The 25,716-nt window shown below is 50.2% G+C and overlaps 1 protein-coding gene across 1 annotated transcript in view; it reads left to right on the top strand.

Moving 5' to 3' along the window:
• The window catches only part of LOC139233713 (AT-rich interactive domain-containing protein 3B-like), a 248,438-nt gene that overhangs the window by 116,569 nt on the left and 106,153 nt on the right, over positions 1–25,716 (top strand). Inside the window, exon 4 of the mRNA XM_070864126.1 lies at positions 2,716–2,788. Within this exon, the coding sequence (XP_070720227.1) occupies positions 2,716–2,788 (73 nt within the window). The remainder of the gene's footprint in view (positions 1–2,715; positions 2,789–25,716) is intronic.

Here is a 25,716-nt window from a genome sequence, read left to right as displayed (position 1 = left end):
CTTCTCCAAACTGCGGGCATGCCAATTCTAAAACTCTCTTGGGTTTCTCTTGAGAACAGTCATCTGCTGCATCCGACCACTTGGTTCTGAAATTGGCCACCGCTGACGCCTCTCTCCTTAATCAATGCCTTTTTAAAAATAAAACCCTCGAGTTTCTCTTTGCCGTCGCTATTAAAATAAGATCTGTATGCAAATGGGGGAGAATGGTAAAAGTCGATGCATTACTGAAAGGGTTAAGCAGAGTGACTCAGCTGTCGGGTAGCTTGCGGCCACAGTTGGCCAATTAGGTTATTACTCATAGCCGTTCTCGTCACAGTACTGAAACAAAAAGAATGAAATGAAAGATTTGCTTTTTTTTTCTGTTGCAAGGCTTCACTTTCGATCTTCCAGCCCTTTCTTGCTTGAATTGGATGCTGAGCAGGAAAGGCAGGCTTCGAATGAGGCTTGCTGCCCAGTGGAACCGAGAGACCCTGGGGAGACTTGAACACCCGGGCGGGAAAAGCGGCCTAGCGAGCAGTTGGGCCTCATTAACTGGCCACTGGCCGACTTCAGCCAGTGGCTCAGTGGGTAGCACTCTCGCCTCCCAGTCAGGAGGTTGTGGGTTCGAGTCTCGCTCCAGGGACATCAGCACAAAAATTCTGCGCTGATACTTCCAGTGCCGTGCTGAGGGAGCGCTGCACTGTCTCGGGTGCCGTCTTCCAGGTGAGACGTTAAACCCAGGCCCCGTCTGCTCCTCTTGGGTGAATGTAAAAGATCCCGTGGCACTATTTCGCAGAAGAGCAGGGGAGTTAACCCCGGTGTCCTGGGGCCAATATTTATCCCTCAATCAACACAACAGAAAACAGATTATCTGGGTCATTATCACATTGCTGTTTGTGGGAGCTTGCTGTGCGCAAGTTGGCTGGCGCGTTTCCCACATTACAACAGTGACTACACTCCAAAAGTACTTCATTGGCTGTAAAGCGCTTTGAGCTGTCCGGTGGTCGTGAAAGGCGCTATAGAAATGCGAATCGTTCTTTGTAGGCACACCGATATTATTCCAGAGGGTATTTTGTCCTGCTCTGTTCGAAGGGATTGATTGGCACGGCATTATCTGCGCTTTCCGGGTATCAACTTTGGGAGGGTGGGAGGGAGGCCTATTCTTATCTCTGGTCTGCTGAGGGAGTGCTGCAGTGTCGGATAAGACATTGTGAGCCCAGGCCCCCACCTGCCTATGCTGGTGGACAAAAAAGATCACAGGGCACGGTTCGAAGAAGAGCCAACGGGGGAGGTCTCCGGCGTTCTGACCGATGTAACGCCCTCAACCAAACCCACCAAAAACAGTCCCAACTAGTCATTTCATCATCCTAGGCAGTTCCTCGGAATCGAGGAAGATTTGCTTCCACTCTTAAAATGAGTCCTTAGGTGGCTGAACAGTCCAATACGAGAGCCACAGTCCCTGTCGCAGGTGGGACAGACAGTCGTTGAGGGAAGGGGTGGGTGGGACTGGTTTGCCGCACGCTCTTTCCGCTGCCTGCGCTTGGTTTCTGCACGCTCTCGGCGACGAGACTCGAGGTGCTCAGCGCCCTCCCGGATGCACTTCCTCCACTTTGGGCGGTCTTTGGCCAGGGACTCCCAGGTGTCGGTGGGGATGTCGCACTTTATCAGGGAGGCTTTGAGGGTGTCCTTCTAACGTTTCCTCTGCCCACCTTTGGCTCGTTTGCCGTGAAGGAGCTCCGAGTAGAGCGCTTGCTTTGGGAGTCTCGTGTCTGGCATGCGGACAATGTGGCCTGCCCAGCGGAGCCGATCGAGTGTGGTCAGTGCTTCAATGCTGGGGATGTTGGCCTGGTCGAGGACGCTAACGTTGGTGCGTCTGTCCTCCCAGGGGATTTGTAGGATCTTGCGGAGACATCGTTTATCTCCCGGCTGTTTGTAGGAGCAACAACAGTGTCTGCACTTGAAAAGTCGGTTGTTGAAGCACTTTGGGACGCCCGGAGGATGTGAATGACGCGAGGTTTTATTTTCCTTCAAGAGTGTAGAATGGGGCAGGTGAGAAAGGAAATAAATAATCCATGAACCCTGAACCCATCCGGTTTTGAAGCCAATCGAAGCCGCCGCAATCAGTAGCTCAGCGCCGATAACTAGAACCATTGAAATTTAAAGAAAGACTTTCACGACCACCGGACGCCTCAAAGCGCTTTACAGCCAATGAAGAACTTTTGGAGTGTAGTCACGGTTGCAATGTGGGAAACGCAGCAGCCAATTTGCGCACAGCAAGCTCCCACAAGCAGCAGTGTGACAATGGCCAGGTCGTCTCTCTGTTTGTCAGGATGATTGAGGGATAGATATTGGCCCCAGGACACCGGGTGTAACTCCCCTCCCAGCGTTTCTTCGAAATAGTGGCCGTGGGATGTTTTACGTCCCCCCGAGAGAGCAGACGGGGGCCTCGGGCTATAATGAATTTGCAAACCGTCGATGTTCCCTCGCACACGAGAATTGATAGTTGCACTGTTGTTCTTGCAGAGCTATCCAGAAAGATCCTCCAATGTACCATCAGAGATAGTGTGCGGGTGTAAAGGTCACTGTACGCTCGGGAGTGATGACAAGGCAGTTGCCTCGTTGTATGGTTTGAATGGCGATCTGTTTGTGAGTCGGGTCCGGGAACATGATGGTGACTCGGTTGCCTGCCCTTCCCGATGCTCTCCTTTTCAACGAGTTCCTTTCTATTTTTCGCAGCTTTATGAACTGGACAGTGACCCCAAGCGGAAAGAGTTCTTGGACGACCTGTTTGTTTTTATGCAGAAGAGAGGTGAGTTGGATCTTCTCCCTCCTGATATCCGTTCTGTCGCGATGTTGTCTCTCTCTCTCTCTCGCACATTGTTCACGTCGCCCTTCTCGTTTGGAAAATCTCCACAAACAGTTCTCTCGGTTACTTGCCTTTGTTGCCTCTAGACTTGACTATTCCAACGCACTCCTTGCTGGCCTCCTACCTTCTACCCTGCATAAACTAGAGGTGATCCAAAACTCGGCTGCCCCGTGTCCTAACTTAAGTCCTGCTCACCCATCACCCACTGTGCTCGCTGCCCTGTGTCCTAACTCGCACCCAGTCCCGCTCACCCATCACCCCCTGTGCTCGCTGCCCCATGTCCTAACTCGCACCGAGTCCCGCTCACCCATCACCTCCTGTGCTCGCTGCCCCCGTGTCTTAACTCGCACCGAGTCCCGCTTACCCATCACCCCCTGTGCTCACTGACCTACATTGGCTCCCGATTAAGCAACACCTCAATATTAAAATTCTCATCCTTATTTTCAATCCCTCCATGGCCCTCGCCCCTCCCTATCTCTTGTCATCTCCTCTAGCCCCACAACCCCCTGAGATGTCTACACTCCTCTAATTCTGCCCTCTTGAACATCCCTGATTATAATCGCTCAACCATCAGTGGCTGTGCCTTCAGCTGCCTAGGTCCTGCCTAAACCTCTCCACGCTCTCTTTCCTCCTTCAAGATGCTCCTTAAAACCTATCTCTTTGGCCAAGCTTTTGGTCACCTGTCCTAATTTCTCCTTAAGCATTTCGGTGTCCATTTTCTTTGTCCCATGATACTCCTGTGAAGCGCCTTGGGACGTTTCACTATGTTAAAGGCGCTATAGAAATACAAATTGTTGTTGGCATAATTGTTTTCTCGCTCTCAATTTTCTCCCCAAAGTCTTCGAGAAAGGAATTCCTCTTGGGTTAACATCATCATCATTATCATCATAGGCAGCCCTGCGAAGCGAGGATGACTTGCTTCCACACCAAAAAGGGATGAGTTCACAGGTGTTTCACCCGAACTAATATTCCAGATCCCGACGGGTGGAAGATGCCTGTGCGTGGATTTTTTTTCACGTGGGGTGGCCGTTGTACACCAGCCACCACACGGGCTTGACAGAGCGAGGTCTTGGTCCAGTGGCAAGGGTTAACCAAGACGACCGGAGACCAGCTCTGCTACACGGATCTAGTGCGCACACACATATTGCAGTGTGGGCTGGGCCCGTGCTGCCCCTGGGACCCCCTCGGCTCTTCTGGGCCCCGGTCACTTCCATCTACAAACTCTTGCTGCTCCTTCGTTCCTCCTACCTCTTGGGTTCTACCCTCCGCTTGATGTTCAAGTTGTCTTGAAGTCGCTGGAACTGAACATTGGGTGGGGGGGGGTATGATGGGCAACCAATACCATGCTGCCCTTATTGCACTTACCCCTTCAGGCGAGCTCCTACCCCATTGTCACTCTTGTTGGGCTACGGATTATAAAGGGGGAAAATCATGTTGTGGAGAGGAATAAACCAGCCATCTCTCTTCAGGTAGGGGTACGGTAGCGTAGTGGTTATGTTACTGGACTAGTAAACTCGAGGCCCGGACAAAGCAGCCCGCTTGATTGGCCCATCCTTCAACATTCACTCCCTCCACCACCGGCGCACCGTGGCTGCAGTGTGTACCATCTGCAAGATGCACTGCAGCAACTCGCCAAGGCTTCTTCGGCAGCACCTCCCAAACCCGCGACCTCTACCACCTAGAAGGACAAGGGCAGCAGGCGCCTGGGGAACACCACCACCTCCACGTTCCCCTCCCAGTCACACACACCATCCCGACTTGGAAATATATCGGCCGTTCCTTCATCGTCGCTGGGTCAAAATCAAAATCCTGGCACTCTCCCTCCCTAACAGCACTGTGGGAGCACCTTCACCACACGGACTGCAGCGGTTCAAGGCGGCGGCTCACCACCACCTTCTCAAGGGGCAATTAGGGATGGGCAATAAATGCCGGCCTTGTCAGCGACGCCCACATCCCGTGAACAAATAAAAAGATAAATAAATAATCTGGAGCCATGAATTCAAATCCCACCACAGCAGCTGGGGAATATAAATTCACCTAATTAAATAAATCTGGAATTAAAATGCTAGTATCTGCAATAGTGATCATGTAACTACCAGATTGTCGTAAAAACCCAACTGATTCACTGCTGTTCTTTGGGGAAGGAATAAATCTGGGCATAAAATAGATGGCATGAAGCTGTCGTGATTCTCATTGGGGAAAAAAAAAACAATTGGTTCACTAACGTCCTTCAGGGAAGGAAATCTGCCGCCCTTACCCGATCTGGCTGATATGTGACTCCAGACCCACAGCAATGTGGTTGACACTTAACTAACCCTCTGAAATGGCCTCGCAAACCGCTTCGACACAGTCAGCACTGTGGGAGCAACTTCACCACACGGACTGCAGCGGTTCAAGAAGGCGGCTCACCACCACCTTCTCAAGGGCTAATTAGGGATGGGCAATAAATGCTGGGCCTTGCCGGCGATGCACACCTCCCGTGAATGAGTAAAGAAGAAAAAATAAACATGTCACAGCGGTCCAGTCGTCGCACTTCTGAAGGTGAGGCGGAAACGCGAGGTTGCGGCAGAATGTATGGGATCTTTCTCTGCACCTGGCGGTACCGCACCTGACCTCGATGAGCGATGTGTTTTTTTCATTTGCTGTCGTTCAGTGCCTGGCTGGAAAGGGGGCCATTACCCGGCAGCAACACCTTTAAAGAGCACACAAAATGTTTTTTTTTTTCTTTGATATAAGATTGGATCTCAATTTTCAGGATTTCCCTTGAACCTCCCCCCGCCCATGCTGTGTTTGTATCTGATGGAGATACAAAGGAAGCAGCCAATTGAGCCTTTCTTGTGGTCAGCTCTGAGTAGTTGCAGCATCTCCGAACTAATCCTGTGCAGTTCTGTGGCTCACCCTAGGTTTCACAACAATGCCGAAAGGACCCTTATCTCCAGAGACACACAATAAGTTCCAAATCAGCAGCTATACATATTGTGTATGGCTCAGTGAGCTGAGCTATTGTGTCACGTGGTATGGGTTTTCTGCATCTCCTGCAGCCAGTGATGGTCGTTACGTTCCCCGAACATCAGCAAATACAAGATACAACAAATGATGGGAAGGTGTAAAGTATTTGCTTCATGGGTTCTTTGCTTAAGAATCCATAGCAACATATTGCTATTAAGAACTAGTTGGTTTGTTAGCAAAAGGCTTAACAATCACACTAAACATTACCAGTTCATCCACCAGGCTCACAACCACCTGCCCCATCGTGGATCCCCCCCGAACCCAACTGGCTGGGGTTTTATTGAGTCTCGTGAACATCACGTGACTGGCTAAGCCACTTGCAACTCAACAGCTCTACAACTATTTTAATTCAACGATAAAGACGAGTGCCCCCTTAATAAAAGGTGGGCACCAGAGCCGACAAATTAACAAATAAAACTTTGTGAGCCTTAGAAAGTCAAATTAAAATTTGGTTGCTGGCGGGGGTGTGATGATGCACTCCAGTACCTCCGGTGCCCACCTCTTGCGGAAGGCCGCGAGCGTACCGGTGGACACCGCGTGCTCCATCTCCAGGGACACCCTGGCTCGGATGTAACCGCAGAAGAGCGGCAGGCAGTCGGGCTGAACGATCCCCTCGACTGCCCGCTGGACCGGCTGATGGCCTCCTTGGCCAGGCCCAGGAGCAGGCCCACGAGGAGGCCTTCCGACCTGCCCGCTCCCTTCCGCCAACAACAGCTCTACAACTGTGAAGATCCCAAAGCGAGAATCATTACGCCTAGACCAACGAGCCGCCAGCTGTACAAACCTGTGAACATCCTCACAGGTGCATACACATTACAGAAGGCACCACACTGGGGTATTGGATGGAGCAATGGGTTTAATGCACTGTCCTTTCACCTTTTTGGAAGCTGGGTTTGAATCCAGTCTACAATGGTGGGATTTAAACCTCGTCTCTCTGTTGCCTGGGAGGTTTTACGCAAATTGGCACATCCTATTTCTCGGTGAGGGCGAGCACTGGATAAAACTGGCCATCATATGGCACGGATATCATGGAGTCACAGGATGGCCGGTGGGGAAAGTGTACAGGGAAATAAGGGAGAACATAAGAACATAAGAATTAGGAACAGGAGTAGGCCATCTAGCCCCTCGAGCCTGCTCCGCCATTCAACAAGATCATGGCTGATCTGGCCGTGGACTCAGCTCCACTTACCCGCCCGCTCCCCGTAACCCTTAATTCCCTTATTGGAGGGGGAGCTTTGCTTTAGATTTGACCATGCTGCACCTGACCTCAGAGTCCCCAGTGCTTACTGGATGCACTTGTAAGATGTCGTTGTTTATTGGATTGTTATTTATTGGCTGAAAAGCGCTTTGGGATGTCCAGTGGTCGTGAAAGGCGCTATATAAATACAAGTCCTTCCTTTCTTCCATTCTTCTGTCCTTCCTTCCTTTCTGTCCTTCTTTCCTTCTGTCCTTCCCTTCCCTCCCTCCCTCCCTGGACTCCTCTGGTGAGGGTGAATTAGGTATTTTGGCCCTAGATGGGAGGGGGCTTGCTGGAGAAAGTCTAGCGAACGGATACCATTGAACATGGCTTCTGTTCAGAAATCACGAGGTGGGCAGTCGGGGGGGGGAATAACTTTGTGCTCCAGAAGCACTCTCCCTGCCAGTCAGTCGCGTTGAGTATGAACAGGGCGAAGTTCTCGGTATAAGCTGTCTCACGTTCCCACTGGAGAATGAAGGAGAACAATTAAATGGCACTAAAAGAGCTGAAGTCTTTCGCAATAATCCATCGCAGTTGAAACACTTCGACGTAGAGTCTCTCGCTCTCATTGGCGAATCTAGCAAACCAGGTGCCAAATTAGGGCAAAATATTGTTAACCAATCATAATGCACGTTGCTTTTGCTGACTTGTTGTTGACTTTAAAAGAGTTTTTATTGAATTTGGCCAATGGCCTTATTACATAGCAGAAACAGACCATTCAGCCCAACTGGTCTGTGCTGGCTTTCATACTCGGTATGCGTCTCGTGTGTTTTCTATTTCCACCTGAAGTGGTCCCCAGACCATTGAAATCTATTGTTGCAGCTCCAGAGTTGGGATGTGTGTGTGTGTGTAACCCATGACCAGAGGAGAGTCGTACAGGAAGGAAGGGTGGAGTGGGGGGGTGCCCATATATTAACGGGCTTTCCCTGAAATCTCCACCCATATTCATTTCAGCATGATGCTGTCGGCAGCAATGCTAAACAGTACGGTTGACATTGATATTACAGCTGTTTGGTTTAAGTGGATGTGAGATTTATCACGAACAGGAACAGCAAGGGCAGGAAGCCGACAGTTTTGAGGAGTCAGCCTTTAGATTAGGTTGGTCGTCATTTTCATTAAGCAGCAAAGTAGCTTTGCATTTCCAATGTCTATCTGAATGTTGTTCCTTCTCTCGGTTTCCTCACTGGGTTGGAATTCAATGTCATCGTGTTCTCTCCTGCTTGGGCCCTGAAAACTGTGGAAGTTCGTAACTTGTCTCAATCTCCCCTTCCTCCGACAGTTTGCAGCTTTCTTCATATACCCCATCTCCTTTCCTACCCTTTCTCAATCTCGGTGGTGTCCCGGCACCTGATTTTTAAAATAACAAGTCTCTCCAGCTCGCGCGTGCGTGTCTGTGCATGTGTGTGTGCCAGTGTGCGTGCCCATGTCTGTCTGTGTGTGTATGTGTGTGTGTGCATGTGTCTGTGTCTGTGCATGTGTGCGGGTGCGTGTGTGCACATGTCTGTGCGTGTGTGTTCTGTGCGTGTGTGTGTGCCAGTATGCGTACCCATGTCTGTTTGTGTGTGTGTGTGTGTGCGCGCGTGTGTATGTGTCTGTGCATGTGTGTGTGCCACTGTGCGTGCCCGTGTCTATGTGTGCATGTGTGTGCGTGTGCCTGTGCGTGCATGTGTGCACATGTCTGTGCTTGTGTGTCTGTGCCTGTGTGTACATGCCTGTCTGCGTGTGTGTTCTGTGCATATGTGTTCTGTGCGTGTGTACATGTCTGTGTGTGTGCGTGCATGTCTGTGTGCGCGCGCGCGTGTATGTGCATGTGTGTGTGTATGTATGTGTGTGCACCACTGTGCATGTCTGTGCGTGTGTGCATGCTTGTGTGTGCATATTCACATGTAGTACAGATATATATTGTATGTGCATTTAAACAAAGTGCCCCCATTAATTCCACTCGCGTGTTTGGCAGTAATGGCCAACGGGTCACTAGATCAGTAATTGAAATTTCCCGCACTTGTAACCAGTGCGATGTGAATGCAGGTGGTTGTATGTGAAATGCTTCCATTTGTTTTCAGTGTGTCTCTGTGCACAGTGTTGGAGAGTGCGGGCTTGATCCACGGCAGGGACACGACCCACTAAACATCGCCGTCACAGTGAGGAGTTTCCGTGTTTGATTGAGTTCACTGTTTGCTGTCAAATTGAGATGTTGTAGTGCTGTGAAATGAGCTCCTTTGAAGTGATTGGCCCCGTATGCTGGTGCTGGGCTGTTGGCTTGGTTTATGCACTGGTTGAGAAAGGCCGGGGAGAGGCGGGCAAAGCAGCTCCATTCACAGATTTCAGTCGGTTCCTGTTGTTATTTTTGTCCCAATCATAACCCCCCTTCTCTTGCGTGCACTGATACCCACTGGGACGCAGTTCCACACCTCTCTGGCCACTCAGCCCTTCCCTCTCCTCCCTTCCACCATCCCCAAAGCCATTGACTCCTGGCTGGGGTGCGGGTTACATGGGCTCACTCCACTGCCTTGTCCAAGTGGCCATTACAATCACATGTAAGCCTGGACAGTAGGAGTGGAGGGTCAGAGTTGAGCTCGAATGAATTCTCGCCCACCTTTCAGACCTGCACACATTCTAAAACTAGGGGACATAGTCTCAGAATAAGGGGCCGCCCATTTAAAACTGAGATGAGGAGGAATTTCTTCTCTCAGAGGGTTGTAAATCTGTGGAATTCCCTGCCACAGAGAGCTATGGAGGCTGGGTCATTGAATATATTTAAGGCGGAGATAAACAGATTTTTGAGCGATAAGGGAGTAAAGGGTTATGGGAAGCGGGCGGGGAAATGGAGCTGAGACCACGATCAGATCAGCCATGATCTTATTGAATGGCGGAGCAGGCTCGAGGGGCTGAATGGCCGACTCCTGCTCCTATTTCTTATGTTCTTATGTTTTTAGCAGTGCCCCTCTCGGGCATCTTGGTGAATTGTTTGAAGGGCTCCCCGTTCACCTGAAGGGGTCTTTGCCCTCTGTAATGTATTTGCTTCATGGGTTCTTTGCTTAAGAATTCATAGCAACACATTGCTGTTAAGAACTAGTTGGTTTATTAGCAAAGGTTTAACAATCACGCTACACATTCCCAGTTCATCCACCAGTCTCACAACCACCTGCCTCATCGTGGATCCCCCGAACCCAACTGGCCGGGGTTTTATTGAGTCTTGTGAACATCACATGACTGGCTAAGCCACTCCCAACTCAACAGCTCTACAACTATTTTAAAATAACTTTATGCCAAGTTTAGCAAGGGCACCAGAATCCACAAATTTCCAAATCAACTGGGAACCTTGCAAATCAAATTCAAATTCTGTTGCCGGGGGTGATGATGGACTGCACCTCTCATGGAAGGCCGCGAGCGTACCGGTGAAGCAACAGCCCTACAAACCTGTGAGCATACTCACAGGTACATACATTTCAACGCTGCCTCCGCAAGATCCTACAAATCCCCTGGGAGGACAGATGCACCAACATCAGTGTTCTCGATCAAGGTAACATCCTCAGCATCGAAGCACTGACCACACTCGACCAGCTCTGCTGGGCGGGCCACATTGTTCGCATGCCCGACACGAGACTCCCAAAGCAAGCGCTCTACTCTGAACTCCTACACAGCAAGCGAGCCCCAGGTGGGCAGAGGAAACGTTTCAAGGACACCCTCAAAGCCTCCTTGATAAAGTGCAACATCCCCACCGACACCTGGGAGTCCCTGGCCAAAGACCGCCCTAAGTGGAGGAAGTGCATCCGGGAGGGCGCTGAGCACCTCGAGTCTCGTCGCCGAGAGCATGAAGAAACCAAGCGCAGGCAGCGGAAAGAGCGTGCGGCAAACCAGACTCCCCACCCACCCTTTCCCTCAACCACTGTCTGTCCCTTCTGTGACAGAGACTGTAATTCCCGCATTGGACTGTACAGTCACCTGAGAACTGACTTTTGGAGTGAAAGCAAGTCTTCCTCGATTCCGAGGGACTGCCTATGATGATGATTACACCCTCTACCCCCAGTGGCGGAGATAAGCCACTCACTGCACAAGGAATCACTGGTTCCTCCCCTCGTCACATCACTCTGAGGCACAGGGGGTATTCGAGCGTCCCCATAGACCCAGCTTCTAAACTTCAAACATCACCAAAGCAAGAACTGAATCCTCAAATACCGGGGTCTCAGCACTGCTCTGCTGTAGTGGCAAAACTGTTCACCTCGTAAAATGCAACACGAACTGGGCTGTTTGCAGAAGGCAACTTTGCTACTACTGATCGTGAGAAGGTCCATTGAAATGTCAGTCAAGGTGTTTGTAGGGTAAATTTGCCAATCCCACGCTCCGCCCCCCCCACCCCCGCAATGAGCCTCTTATTGAGGTGTCAGCTGTGGCTCAGTGGGTAGCTCCCTCGCCTCTGAGTCAGAAGGTTGTGGGTTCAAGTCCCACTCCAGAGACTTGGGCACATAAATCTGGGCTGACACTCCCAGTGCAGTGCTGAGGGCGTGCTGCACTGTCGGAGGTGCTGTCTTTCGGATGAGACGTTAAACCGAGGCTACGTCTGCCCCCTCAGGTGGATGTAAAAGATCCCAGGGCACTATTTCGAAGATGAGCGGTGGGGCGGGGGGGGGGGTTATACCTGGTGTCCTGGAAAATATTTATCCCTCAATCAACATAACAAAAAAAACAGATTATCTGGTCATTATCTCATTGCTGTTTGTGGGAGCTTGCTGTGCGCAAATTGGCTGCCGTGTTTCCCACATTACAACAGTGCCTACACTCCAAAAGTACTTCATTGGCTGTAAACCGCTTTGAGACGTCCTGTGGTTGTGAAAGGCGCTATATAAATGCAAGTCCTTCCCTCCGAGGGAGCCCGGGTGTGAGAGTCGGCTCGACCTCCGACCTTCGCTGTCTTTGAGCAGAGCACCACACTGGGAGCAGGGGATTGGGGAACCCTTCTGTCTCCCCAAAGGAAGGAACGCCAGCATCTTAAGTCCCCAGTGTTCAAGTACGGTATGGTGCTGAGCCTTATGGAGCCAAGTAGTATTGAATTACGTAGCATGTACAGCACAAAAACGGGCCATTCGGCCCAACCAGTCCATGCTGGGACTATATCGAAGAAGAGCAGGGAGTTCTCCCCACCCCCCAATATTTATCCCTCAATCAATATCACTAACAGAACAGATGATCTGGTCATTATCACATTGCTGTTTGTGGGAGCTTGCTGTGCGCAAATTGGCTGCTGCGTTTCCCACATTACAACAGTGACCCCACTCCAAAAGTACTTCATTGGCGGTAAAGTGCTTTGAGACGTCCGGTGGTCGTGAGAGGCGCTATATAAATGCAAGTCTTTTATTTTCTCCAGCTCTAAGCTTCTTCAGTTTCTCCACGCAATTGAAACCCCTCATCCCTGGTTATAAAGTGTTTAAAACCAAGCAAGCAAGTGAGACCAGTTATAGGCAGGACCGCGATACGGATGCTCTGTGCATGCGGCAGCTGAAGGGATTGTTTAAATGCGTGTCCTATTCTTCTTCATACCCGGGGATGATGGATCTCTGCCTTTCGCTGGAAGCGGAGGGCCACTGCGATGTTAATGGTTCATTATGTGTTTGGCTCCCATTAAGGTTGTCCGATACAGCTCCTTCGCATTTCTGTCAGTCACGTCGGAGAGACAGCTGGGGACATGGGGGTGGTGGGCTGTGCAATTAATGACCTCGGTGCTGTTTATATTGAAAGGTTCAGCACGGTTTGGAGTTCCAACCCTAAACAGGAAAAAAAAAGAGCGGGGGGTGGCAGGGGGAGGGGGAGGGGACGAAGGGAGGGTGGTGGACGAGATTGGCACCAGGCTGACTCCTTGGGGAATCTTGCTAAGCCTCGGTAGCTGTAATATGCACTCACTGATCCTGGGATACAGTCGCTTGCTGGCTCCGTTCGCTCAAAGGACTTTGGCCGGCAGACAGTGATTGATGAGGCCTGGCAGTATTTACGACACCAGGGATTTAACTTGTCCTGAGCAACCCTCTCTTTATATATACATTTTAAGAGAGAAGCCAATGGGTAGGTTTTTTTTTTATCCCCCCTGGCTTGCTTTTACCTACTGTCCTGAAGCAGTTTGGACATCTGCTGGAGGCCGCATTTGCTTTAAAAGAGTGCTACTGTGTTGGGGTTTATCAGCGAGCTCGTTGGAAAAAAAATTGCTATGACTCTGTTGGGGAAGGAGAGCTTTTTTCTTGACATCGAATTACATCGAACTTACAGCACAGAGAGTTGTGAACCTGTGGGATTCTCTACCACAGAAAGTTGTTGAGGCCAGTTCGTTAGATATATTCAAAAGCACAGAAACCGGCCATTTGGCCCAACTGATCTGTGCTCCCCACGAGCCTCCTCTCACCCTACTTTATCTCACCCTCTCAACATACCCTTCGATTCCTTTCTCCCTCATGTGCTTATCTTCTTCTTCTGAGGCACAGTCCCTCGTATCGAGGATGACTTGCTTCCACACCAAAAAGGGATGAGTTCACAGGTGTTTCAATGAAGGACCTAATATTCCAGAACCCGAACTACATGTTGAAGGATGGAAGATGCCTGTGGGTGGATTTTTTTAACGCGGGGTGGCCGTTGCACACCAGCCACCACACGGGCTTGACAGAGCTCGGTCTTGGTCCAATGGCAAGGATTAACCAAGACGACTGGAGACCAGCTCTGCTGCATGGACCTAGTGCGCACACATATCGCAGTGTGGGCTGGGCCCGTGCTGCCCCTGTGCCCTCGCCTCTCCAGGGCCCGTACTTATCTAGCTTCCCTTTAAATGCATCGATACTATTCGCCTCAACCACTCCCTGTGGTAGCGGGTTTCACATTCTCACCTCTCTCTGGGTAACGAAGGTGCTGCTGAATTCCCTGTTGGATTTATTAGTGACTTTCTTCTATTTATGACCCCCTTAGTTTCAGTGATGTTGGTTGAGGGATAAATTTTGGCCAGGACAAATCCGAGGAACCAGGGGTCACAGTCTAAGGATAAGGGGTAAGCCATTTAGGACCGAGATGAGGAGAAACTTCTTCACCCAGAGAGTGGTGAACCTGTGGAATTCTCTGCCACAGAAAGTTGTTGAGGCCAGTTCGTTAGATATATTCAAAAGGGAGTTAGATGTGGCCCTTACGGCTAAAGGGATCAAGGGGTAATGAGAGAAAGCAGGAATGGGGTACTGAGGCGAATGATCAGCCATGATCTTATTGAATGGTGGTGTAGGCTCGAAGGGCCGAATGGCCTACTCCTGCACCTATGTTTCTATGTTTCTACCCCATGCGTTTCTTCAGAATACAGCCAGGGATCTTTGAGAGGGCAGACGTGGCCGTGGTTTCAGGTACCATGAGAAAGACGGCACTTCGACACAATCCTCGCACAACGAAGAATGCCCACTTGGGAGAGCTGCGCTCGCGTTCCCGGAGAGAGGAGTGGCTGCGGGAGAGGGAAAATGGGATGAGTTTTAAACCAGCGATTGTAGCGAGTAGCAACGATGCGAAGCGAATAGTATCGGTGCATTTAAGGAGAGGCTGCTCAAGCATATGAGGGAGAAGGGAATAGAGGGTTATAAGAAAACATAAGAAAACATAAGAATTAGGAACAGGAGTAGGCCATCTAGCCCCTCGAGCCTGCTCCGCCATTCAATAAGATCATGGCTGATCTGGCCGTGGACTCAGCTCCACTTACCCGCCCGCTCCCCGTAACCCTTAATTCCCTTATTGGTTAAAAATCTATCTATCTGTGATTTGAATATGTTCAATGAGCTAGCCTCAACTGCTTCCCTGGGCAGAGAATTCCACAGATTCACAACCCTCTGGGATTGCTGCTAGAGTTAGACGGGAGGAGGCTCAAGTGGAGCATAAACGCCGGCACGGATTGGTTGGGCCGAGTGGCCTGTTTCTGTGCCGTACATCCTGTATAATCCGATGATTGTTTTAATCATAAAACCATAGAAATTTACAGCACGGACGGAGGCCATTTCGGCCGATCACGTCCGTGCTGTCCGACAAAGAGCTCTCCAGCCTAAACCCACTTTCCAGCTCTTAGCCTGCAGCCCTGTGGGTTACGGCACTTCAAGTGCACATCCAAGTACTTTTTAAATGCGGTGAGGGTTTCTGCCTCTACCACCCTTTCAGGCCGTCAGTTCCAGACCCCCACCACCCTCTGGGTGAAGAAATTTCCCCTTCAATCCCCTCGAAACGCTCTATCAATTATTTTAAATTTAAATTTAACATGGTACCAGCCTGGTAAAATCTTGACTTGGATACGTCGTCTTCCTGATTCTCTCTGTTTCCTGCAGCCTGCTCTCAATCCATAGCTTACATTCCACACACATGATGCACAACAATTTACACACCAAGATGTTTTTCAACGCTCTCAAACAGACATTCTGTGCTAACACAGTTTTGTCAGAATTGTCGCGAAGATACAGTGTGTGCCCAGCTATAAATGAACCAGCAGAACCATAAGCTGCAACGCTGCACAGTAATAGAACTGTCAGGAAATTGCACAGTAAAAAAAATCTTAGTGTAAACATGTAACTGAAAGCAAAAATCAATTGGGGAAGAGCAGATCATAAATATTAGTGTGAGTGCATAACTGTCACAGTGTATGCTCAGCAGAGCTGGGGCAGTAACCAATGTGTAAAAAGAAAAAAGGGAAGAACCTGCATTTATATAGCGCCTTTCGCAACCTCAGGATGTCCCAAAGCGCTGTACAGCCAACGCAGTACTTTTTTGAAGTGTAGTCGCTGTTGTAATGTGGGAAACGCAGCAGCCAATTTGCGCACAGCAAGCTCCCACAAACAGCAATGTGGTAATGACCAGATAATCTGTTTTTTTATTAATGCTGGTTGAAGCATAGATATTGTTCCAGGACACCGGGGATACCCCCCACCCCCATCCCCCGCTCTTCTTCAAAATAGTAACCCTGGAATCTTTTACGTCCACCTGAGAGAGCAGGCGGGGCCTCGGTTTAATGTCTCAGCTGAAAGACGGCACCTCCGACAGTGCGGCACTCCCTCAGCACTGCACTGGGAGTGTCAGCCTAGATTTTGTACTCAAGTCGCTGGAGGGGGACTTGACCCCACAACCTTCTGACCCAGAGGCAAGAGAGTGTGCTGCTCACTGAGCCACAGCTGACACTTACATTGAATGATCCATTGATCTGACTTGTTTGTGTTGCTGTGGGTAGCAGGTGATTGTCCAAGACACTGGGAGGCAGTGGGGGGGAATGTCCCTGCTTTTTGTGAATCGTGCCTTGAGATCATAAACATCTACCTGAAACCCCGCCCCGCCCCCCCCCCAGAAACCCGCCGATGGGGATTCGGCCTATCGCCTCGTCTGAAGGCGGGGACAGTGTCCCGTTCCCCCGTGTCGACACCCTTCACCTAGTTGGGCGCAAAATTAATTCTTTAAAAAAAAAATCAAAAAGTTGATTGCCCGAATGTTCTACGTGGGTATCAAACGCAAGTTCAACAAAGGTCGGAAAGGGATGTCATCGCTGATAATTTTTTTAACGAACGAGGGACGCTTTTGTCCAGAAGCACTCGCTGAAATAGTTGAATCGCTCGTAATTAGAAATGGTTTTGTCTGGCTGTGCCTGCTGGTTCTGCCATAATCTTGTAAATGAACTCCGGGCCATGTAATCACTGCTGTAATCTGTAGATTAGTCCTTTCAGCAGGTATGAAACAGTGTCTGCTTTGTGCTAAAGGTTAAATGCGGGTTCCAGTCCGGACCTGTGCAGAGCGCTGGCAATAAATTCAAATTTGTCATTTCAGCTCCTTCTTTGTGCCCTACGTGCTCAGCGGAGAAGCGAGACTTGTTGTCAGCCGTGGCCCAGTGGATCGCACGCCCTTGCCTCTGAGTCAGAAGGCTGTGGGTTCAAGTCCCACTCCAGAGACTTGAGCACAATAATCTGGGCCGACACTCCTAGTGCAGTGCTGAGGGAGTGCCGCACTGTCGGTGGTGCCATCTTTCGGATGAGACATTAATCGGAGGCCCCGTCTGCCCTCTCGGCTGGGACGTAAAAGATCCTGTGGCACTATTTCGAAGAAGAGCAGGGGCCAATATTTCATCATCATCATAGGCAGTCCCGCGGAATCGAGGAAGACTTGCTCAAGTGAGTTCTTTGGTGGCTGAACAGACCCATACACGAGCTACAGACTCTGTCACAGGTGGGGCAGAAAGTGGTTGAGGGAAGGGGTGGGGAGTCTGGTTTGCCGCACGCTCTTTCCGCTGCCTGCGCTTGATTTCGGCATGCTCTCGACGATGAGACCCGAGGTGCTCAGCGCCCTCCCGGATGCACTTCCTCCACATCGGGTGGTCTTTGGCCAGGGACTCCCAGCTGTCGGTGGGGATGTCGCACTTTACTAGGGAGGCTTTGATTTATTCCTCAATCAACATCACAAAAAAAAAGATTATCTGGTCATTATCACATTGCTGTGCGTGGGAGCTTGCTGTGCGCAAATTGGCTGCCGCGTTTCCCGGGTTACAACAGTGACTACACTCCAAAAGTACATCACTGGCTGTAAAGCACTTGGGGACGTCCTGCGGTTGTGAAAGGCGCTATATAAATGTAAACTTTCTCTTTGAAATACCAGCAAACGTATAGAGCAAACAAATGAAGGAGATTGTCATTTAAAAAAAATAGTAAAACTAACTGCATGAGTTTGCAGGCCGGGAGGTGGACAGCACTGGGAAGATATTCCCCTGGCAGGATATTAGCTAGCTTTCACGCTTACTGGTATATTGATCTTTTGTTCACAAATCGATTGGGGAAGTGCTTGTATCTTTCACAGATAAGACGATGTCCTGTGGAGCAGAAGAGGAAGCAACAAAATATTAGTCAATGGTCTAGGTTACCATAGCAACCATGTCAACTCCATAAAATCCAAGATGGTGGCACTTTGGTACGATTTTTATCTTTTTTTTTTCATTGGGGCATTTTCGAAGCTGCAGTATTTGATGATCACAATGTTTAAACTGAACACAACTTTATTGTCAGAAAAACAAATCGCAAGGGGCCTCGCGGTTTCAGCCCCATCCAGTCAGAGTGAATAACCCCATCATAGGAAGAGGAGGAGGCCTTTCAGCCCCTCGAGCCTACTCCGCCACTCAATGAGATCGTGGCTGATCTGCGACCTAACTCCGTCTACCCGCCTTTGGCCCATTTCCCATCATCCCTTTGGTTAACAGAAAGCTATCAATCTCCGATTTAAAATTAACAATTGACCCAGCACCAACTACCGTTTGCGGAAGAGAGTTCCGAACTTCTACCGCCCTTTGTGTGTAGACGTGTTTCCTGGTTTCACGCCTGAAAGGTCTGGCTCTAATTTTTAGACTGCCTCCTCGTCCGAGAATCTCCAGGAGTGAGACATAGACATCATAGAATGGTTCCCCACCCACCCCTTCCCTCAACGATTGTCTGTCCCACCTGCGACAGAGACTGTAATTCCCGTATTGGACTGTACAGTCACCTGAGAACTCACCTTTGGAGTGGAAGCAAGTCTTCCTCGACGTCGAGGGACTGCCGATGATGAGGGTTACTGCACAGAAGAAGACCACCCACCACCCTTTCAAGCAGCGCATTCCAGATCTTAACCACTCGCTGTGCAAAAAAGTATTTTCTTACATCGCCTTTGGTTCTTCTGCCAATCGCCGTAAATCTGTGTCCTCTGGTTCTCGACCCTTCCACCAATGGGAACAGTCTCTCTCTATCTACTCTGTCCAGACCCACCATGATTTTGAACACCTCAATCAAATCTCCTCTCAACCTTCTCTGCTCCAAGGAGAACAAGCCCCAACTTCTCCAGTCCATCAACACAACTGAAGTCCCTCATCCCTGGAATCATTCTCGTGAATCTTTTCTGCATCCTCTCTAAGGCCTTCACATCCTTCCTAAAGTGTGGTGCCCAGAATTGGACACAATACTCCAGTTGGGGCCGAACTAGTGTTTTATACAGGTTCTTCAGAATTTCCACATGTTTTTACTCTTGAGGGGGTGGGAGAAATTACCCTTTTTTATAGCCCCATTAGTGTCTCCGGCGGGGGAGGGCGCTAATGGGGGACAGCGAGGTTATCGCCCGGGGGAAGGGGTCAATAGCGCTTCTGGGGAAATTGCTCCGGAGGTTTGGGGGGTGTTGCATAGTTCGAGCCACCCCCTCCCTTGCCCAATTAGTTTAAACCCTCCCTTACAGCACTAGCAACCCCTCCCCCACCCCCCCACCCCACATGAGGATATTGGTTCCGGCCCTGTTGAGGTGCAACCGGTCCGGCCTGTACAGGTCCCATCTCCCCCAGAACCGGCCCCAATGCCCCAGGAATCTGAAGCCCTTCCTCCTGCACCATCTCTCCGACCATGCATTCATCTGGATCAAGCGGTATGGAGAGAAAGCAGGAGAGGGGTCCTGAGGTGAAAGATCAGCCATGATCATATTGAATGGTGGTGCAGGCTCGAAGGGCCGAATGGCCTACTCCTGCACCTATTTTCGATGTTTCTATCCTATTTCTACACTCACTTGCACGTGGCACCGGGAGTAATCAGGGGATTTGAAGTCCTGCTTATTAATCTCTTTCCTCGCTCCCTAAAATCAGCCTGCTGGACCACTTTCTACCTACGTCATTGGGACTGATATGGACCACGATCTCTGGCTGTTCACCCTTTCCTTTCCAATCCTTTTATATTCAAAGTCACATAAGAATTGCCCATTAATTTGAATTTCAATCACCAAGAGAGGAAAAAAACTGCTTTACTGAAGTTGAATTAATGGGACTGAATAATTTTTTTTCAAATTTCGCAACATCCATGGCATTGAAGTAAATGGGAAATTCTACCTTTGACTTGCATTAACCTTGTCATTTATCACATCTCCTCAGCAATAATGGCTAAGAATATGAATTGAGGAAAGATTCTCCTGTCCTCCTATCCATATTGCAACGTCAGGAATCTATGTATTCACCAGCTGTCATAGCAACTCACCGTATGTAGTGAGGTTATTTTTAAACTAGGCCCCTCATCTCAATACCGTTGGGTAGGATAACAGAATATCTTTGAGATTATGAAGAGAACTGTCAACGCTGACCCAGGCAAACTGCTCCGTGTGGTGAAGGATTGGAATGGCCGACAATACACGTTCAAAAAATAATTGGGCCTTGCCGATCCTTATTTTCAAACCCCTCCATGGCTCTCACCCCTCCCTATCTCTGTAATCTCCTCCAGCCCCCCCCCCCCCCGAGACGTCTGCACTCCTCTAATTCTGCCCTCTTGATCATCCCTGATTATAATCATTCAACCATCAGTGGCCGTGCCTTCTGTTGTCTAGGCCCCAAGCTCTGGAATTCTCTCCCTAAACCTCTCTGCCTCTCTACCTCTCTTTCCTCCTTCAAGCTGCTCTTTAAAACCTCCCTCCACCTGCGCTAATTTCTACTCATGTGGCTCGGTGTCAAATTTTTAGCGTATAGTACTCCTGCGAAGCGCCTTGGGATGTTTCACTCTGTTAAAGGCGCTATAAAAATACAAGTTGTTGTTGTTGTTGAAAAGGATCGCCCGACCTCAGTGCCTCGCCTTGTGGAATGAGTTAGTAGGGAAGACCATCGCGGGGGGGGGGTTTAGAATTACTTGTGTTTCTGGAGAAAGAAGGGATTGACGGACTTGGGAAGAAGGTGGTTGGGGTTGATTTTATGAACGCACAGAATCCCTGTTTGGGCCGAATGGCCCTTCCCTGGTTCACAAAATTCCGTGGGTCCGAAATTGCGTAAGGCCCCGGCCCCGGTTTGGGGCGTGAACCTTTCCGAGGCCGGACGTTCTCCGGAAGCAGGAGAATTGGTCTCGGGGCGGAATTGGTCGCTGGTGCATGGCGGAGGGCCGATGCGTTTCAAAGCACCTCCCCTTCCGTTAAAGGGGAGAGACGGACCTGCGAGCGCTGGGGGCCCTTTGACGAACCTCCGCTGGGCCGCCGCTGGGGATCCATGGCCGCAGTCCGGCACCGAACCGGAGTGCCGTGGCCGCACGAGGTCAGGCCGCCATTATCGGGCCGACCGAAGAGTCACCCGACAAAACAAAACTTGGCGTTCCACTTGGTGCAAACGGCCTTTGCCTTTAAGGAGCGCGCAGGAGGCAGACGTCCGCACGTTTCGTGTCCCTTGAAGCTCGTGGCGACATCCGCTGGCACCATACTTGCGGCCCGTGGGGCAATTTCCCCCCCCCCCCCGGGGCGTTGAGGTGGTCAGCGCGCACGCCGATGACGTCATTGCTGGGTGTGCACCCCAGCCCGGGGTGCAAAAGCTAATGACACGTTGTCGTCTCCCTCCCCAAACCTCCGGGACAATCACCCACCTCGCCCGGGCGAAGGCTTCAGTGCGCCTCGTTAGCACCCCCCGGAGGCGTTCATCATCATAGGCAGTCCCTCGGAATCGAGGAAGACCTGCTTCCACTCTAAAAATGAATCCTTAGATGGCTGAACAGTCCAATACGAGAACCACAGTCCCTGTCACAGGTGGGACAGATAGACGTTGAGGGAAAGGGTGTGTGGGGAGTCTGGTTTGCCAAACGCTCTTTCCGCTGCCTGCGCTTGATTTCTGCATGCTCTCGGCGACGAGACTCGAGGTGCTCAGCGCCCTCCCGGATGCACTTCTAGTGGTCTTTGGCCAGGGACTCCCAGGTGTCGGTGGGGATGTTGCACTTTGTCAGGGAGGCATTGAGGGTGTCCCTGTAACGTTTCCTCTGCCCACCTTTGGCTCGTTTGCCGTGAAGGATTTCCGAGCAGAGCGCTTGCTTTGGGAGTCTCGTGTCTCGTTAACACGCGGCAATAAGAAGGGGCAATTTCAGCCCCTTGATTTCCCGACGCACGGTCTCAGTGTGATACAGTGATACTGGCGTAACATCCCAACAACATTGTGTGACGTTAGCCAATGTGTGCCCCTCCGTCTTGGCCCTGAGCTGCTGCAGCCCTGGGCTGTGAGAAAAGGCGTCACACATTGCTCACACCCATGGTGCCTGTTCACACATACTGTTCACACTCTTGGCAGGACATCTCTGCCTTGCAGAGTTATTCATAGACGATGAAGGCTTTAATTTCCTCTGATAGAACACAGGCTAATGCCTTTGCACACGATTCCTCTGTGCGTTCATTTGATGCAGCCCTTAATGCATATATAACGCAAACCTCACCGCGCAGGATGGGCCCATGTTCTCTGGAGTCTAGAAGACTGAGAGGTGATCGCACCGAAACGTATAACATTCTTGGAGGGGGCTTGACAGGTCGCCTCGATTTCAAACTTCTCATCCTTGTTTACAAATCCCTCCATGGCCCTCGCCCCTCCCTATCTCTGTAATCTCCTCCAGCCCCACAACCCCCCGCGATGTCTGCGCTCCTCTAATTCTGCCCTCTTGAGTATCCCTGATTATAATCGCTCAACCATCGGTGGCCGTGCCTTCTGTTGCCTGGGCCCCAAGCTCTGGAACTCCCTCCCTAAACCTCTCCGCCTCTCTTTCCTCCTTCAAAATGCTCCTTAAAACCTACCTCTTTGACGTCTTGGTCACCTGTCGAATTTCTCCTTATGTGGCTCGATGTCAATTTTTAAATCTTAGAATACTCCTGTGAGGCGCCTCGGGATGTTTCACTACGTTATAGGCGCTGTATATAAATTTGGAGATACTACATTTAATCCCCTCGTCTAAATCATTAATGTACAATGTAAACAGCTGGGGCCCCAGCACAGAACCCTGCGGTACCCCACTAGTCACTGCCTGCCATTCTGAAAAGTACCCATTTACTCCTACTCTTTGCTTCCTGTCTGCCAACCAGTTCTCACTGGAGTTCAGAAGAATAAGAGGGGATCTCATAGAAACGTTTAAAATTCTGACGGGTTTAGACAGGTTAGATGCAGGAAGAATATTCCCAATGTTGGGGAAGTCCAGAACCAGGGGTCACAGACTAAGGATCAGGGAAAGCCATTTAGGACCGAGATGAGGAGAAACTTCTTCACCCAGAGAGTGGTGAACCTGTGGAATTCTCTACCACAGAAAGTTGTTGAGGCCAATTCACTAAATTTATTCAAAAAGGAGTTAGATGTAGTCCTTACTACTAGGGGGATCAAGGGGTATGGCGAGAAAGCAGAAATGGGGTACTGAAGTTGCATGTTCAGCCATGAACTCATTGAATGGCGGTGCAGGCTAGAAGGGCTGAATGGCCTACTCCTGCACATAGTTTCTATGTTTCTATATAAATACAAGTTGTTGTTGATACTGAGAGGATGTTTCCGCTGGCTAAGAGAGGGGTCGCAGTCTCAGGATTAGGGGTCAGCCATTTGGGACGGAGATGAGGAGAAATTTGTTCACTCAGAGAGTTATGAACCTTAGGAATTCTGTACCACAGAGGGCTGTGGAAGCTCAGTCATTGAGTAGGCTCAAGACACAAATCGATAGTTTTTTGAACGCTAAGCCAATCAAGGGATATGGCGATAGGGTGGGAAAGTGGAGTTGAGGTAGAAGATCAGCCATTATTGAATGGCGGAGCAGGCTCAAGGGGCCGAATGGCCCAATCCTGCTCCTATTTCTTATGCTCTTATATTCTTAAACAGACAGGCTGTTGCATTAAAGTGGAACAGAAGGGAATCTAAAACCAAGAATTAGCTGGCAGTCGCTCCATGTTGGAGATGGTTAACCTGTTGGATATTGTGTTAGTCAACGATGAGCTGGTTCTTAAACCAATGAGAAGAATAAGGACAAACTTGTATTTATATAGCACCTTTCCCATCCTCACGACATCCGAAAGCGCTTCACGACTTGAAGTGTAGTCACTGTTGCAATGTACGGGAAACGCAGCCACCAATTTGTGCATAGAAAGATCGCACAAACGGCAATGAGACAAATATCGAGATGGCTTGCTATAGTGACATAGGGCCAGGATTAAATATTGGCCAGGACACCGAGGCAGTCCTCCCCCAGCTCTTCTTCAAATAGTGCCACCAGAGCGTCTCATCGAAACCGTTGGCACCGCCAACCAATGAAGAAACCGACAGTACTGAACTGTCCGCCTCGATTGTGCGATCTTGTGGGGGGGGTTGAACCCGTGGCGATCTGACTTGCGAGGCGAGAGTGCTGCTCCACTGAGCCAAGGCTGACAGTCGAGCTCGGCAGAGAGGCTGGAGGAGATAACGCTGAGCGCAAAAAGAGTCCTGTGAAAGATAGAGGTAGAGGCAGTTAATGCCACAGGGCGAGGTCCTATCATGGTCCGAACAAGGACTTTGGATGCGATTGCACAACACTTGTGTCGGTCTGGAATACGCCTGAACTGGTTTGGATGCAAGACTTGCGGTGATAAGCGGAGGGATTGATTCTGCGCACGTTGTGCTATCCTGTGGGTCTCCCCTTTGCTGTCAATACTTCATCCCTGTGCACCGGCCAAGCAATTGCAGACAGTCACGGGATTAAACTAACAGCCAATCTGCACGGAGACCGGCTGCACTGTAAAGAAAGACAGACTTGCATTTATATAGCACTTTTCACGACCACCGGATGTCCCAAAGCGCTCTACATTACAGCCAATGAAGTCATCATCATCATAGGCAGTCCCTCGGAAACGAGGAAGACTTGCTTCCACTCTAAAAGTGAGTCCTTGGGTGACTGAACAGTCCAATACGAGAGCCACAGTCTCTGTCACAGGTGGGACAGACAGTCGTTGAGGGAAAGGGTGGGTGGGACTGGTTTGCCGCACGCTCTTTCCGCTGCCTGCCAATGAAGTATTTTTGGGATGTAGTCATTGTTGTAATGTGGGAAACGCGGCAGCCAATTTGTGCACAGCAAGCTCCCACAAACAGCAATGTGGTAATGACCAGATAATCTGCTTTTTTTTAATGTTATTGTTATTGAGGGATAAACGATGGCCCAGGACTCCGGGGATAACTCCCCTGCTCTTCTTCAAAATAGTGCCGTGGGATCTTTACGTCCACCTGAGAGAGCAGACAGGACCTCGGTTTAACGTCTCATCCAAAAAAAGGCACCTCCAACAGCGCAGCACTCCCTCAGCACTGCAATGGAGTGTCAGCCTAGATTTTTGTGCTCAAGTCTCTGGAGTGGGATTTGAACCCATAACCTTCTGACTCCAAGGTGAGGGAGTGCTACCCCCTGAGCCACAGCTGACATTACTCATCATAGGCAGTCCCTTGGAATCGAGGAAGACTTGATTCCACTCTTAAAATGAGTCCTTTGGTGGCTGAACAGTCCAATACGAGAACCACAGTCCCTGTCACAGGTGGGACAGATAGTGGTTGAGGGAAGGGGTGGGTGGGACTAGTTTGCCATACGCTCCTTCCGCTGCCTGCGCTTGATTTCTGCACGCTCTCGGCGATGAGACTCGAGGTGCTCAGCGCCCTCCCGGATGCACTTCCTCCCCTTAGGCCAGTCTTTGGCCAGGGACTCCCAGGTGTCGGTGGGGATGTTGCACTTTATCAGGGAGGCTTTGAGGGTGTCCTTGTAACGTTTCCTCTGCCCACCTTTGGCTCATTTGCCGCGAAGGAGTTCCGAGTAGAGCGCTTGCTTTGGGAGTCTCGTGTCTGGCATGCGGACAATGTGTCCTGCCCAGCGGAGCTGATCGAGTG

The sequence above is a fragment of the Pristiophorus japonicus genome, chromosome 21 (genome assembly GCF_044704955.1).
Source record: "Pristiophorus japonicus isolate sPriJap1 chromosome 21, sPriJap1.hap1, whole genome shotgun sequence".
In the NCBI taxonomy this organism is placed as follows: domain Eukaryota; kingdom Metazoa; phylum Chordata; class Chondrichthyes; family Pristiophoridae; genus Pristiophorus; species Pristiophorus japonicus.
Note: the sequence above shows the minus strand (reverse complement) of the source record. Positions and strands in the feature narration are given on the sequence as shown.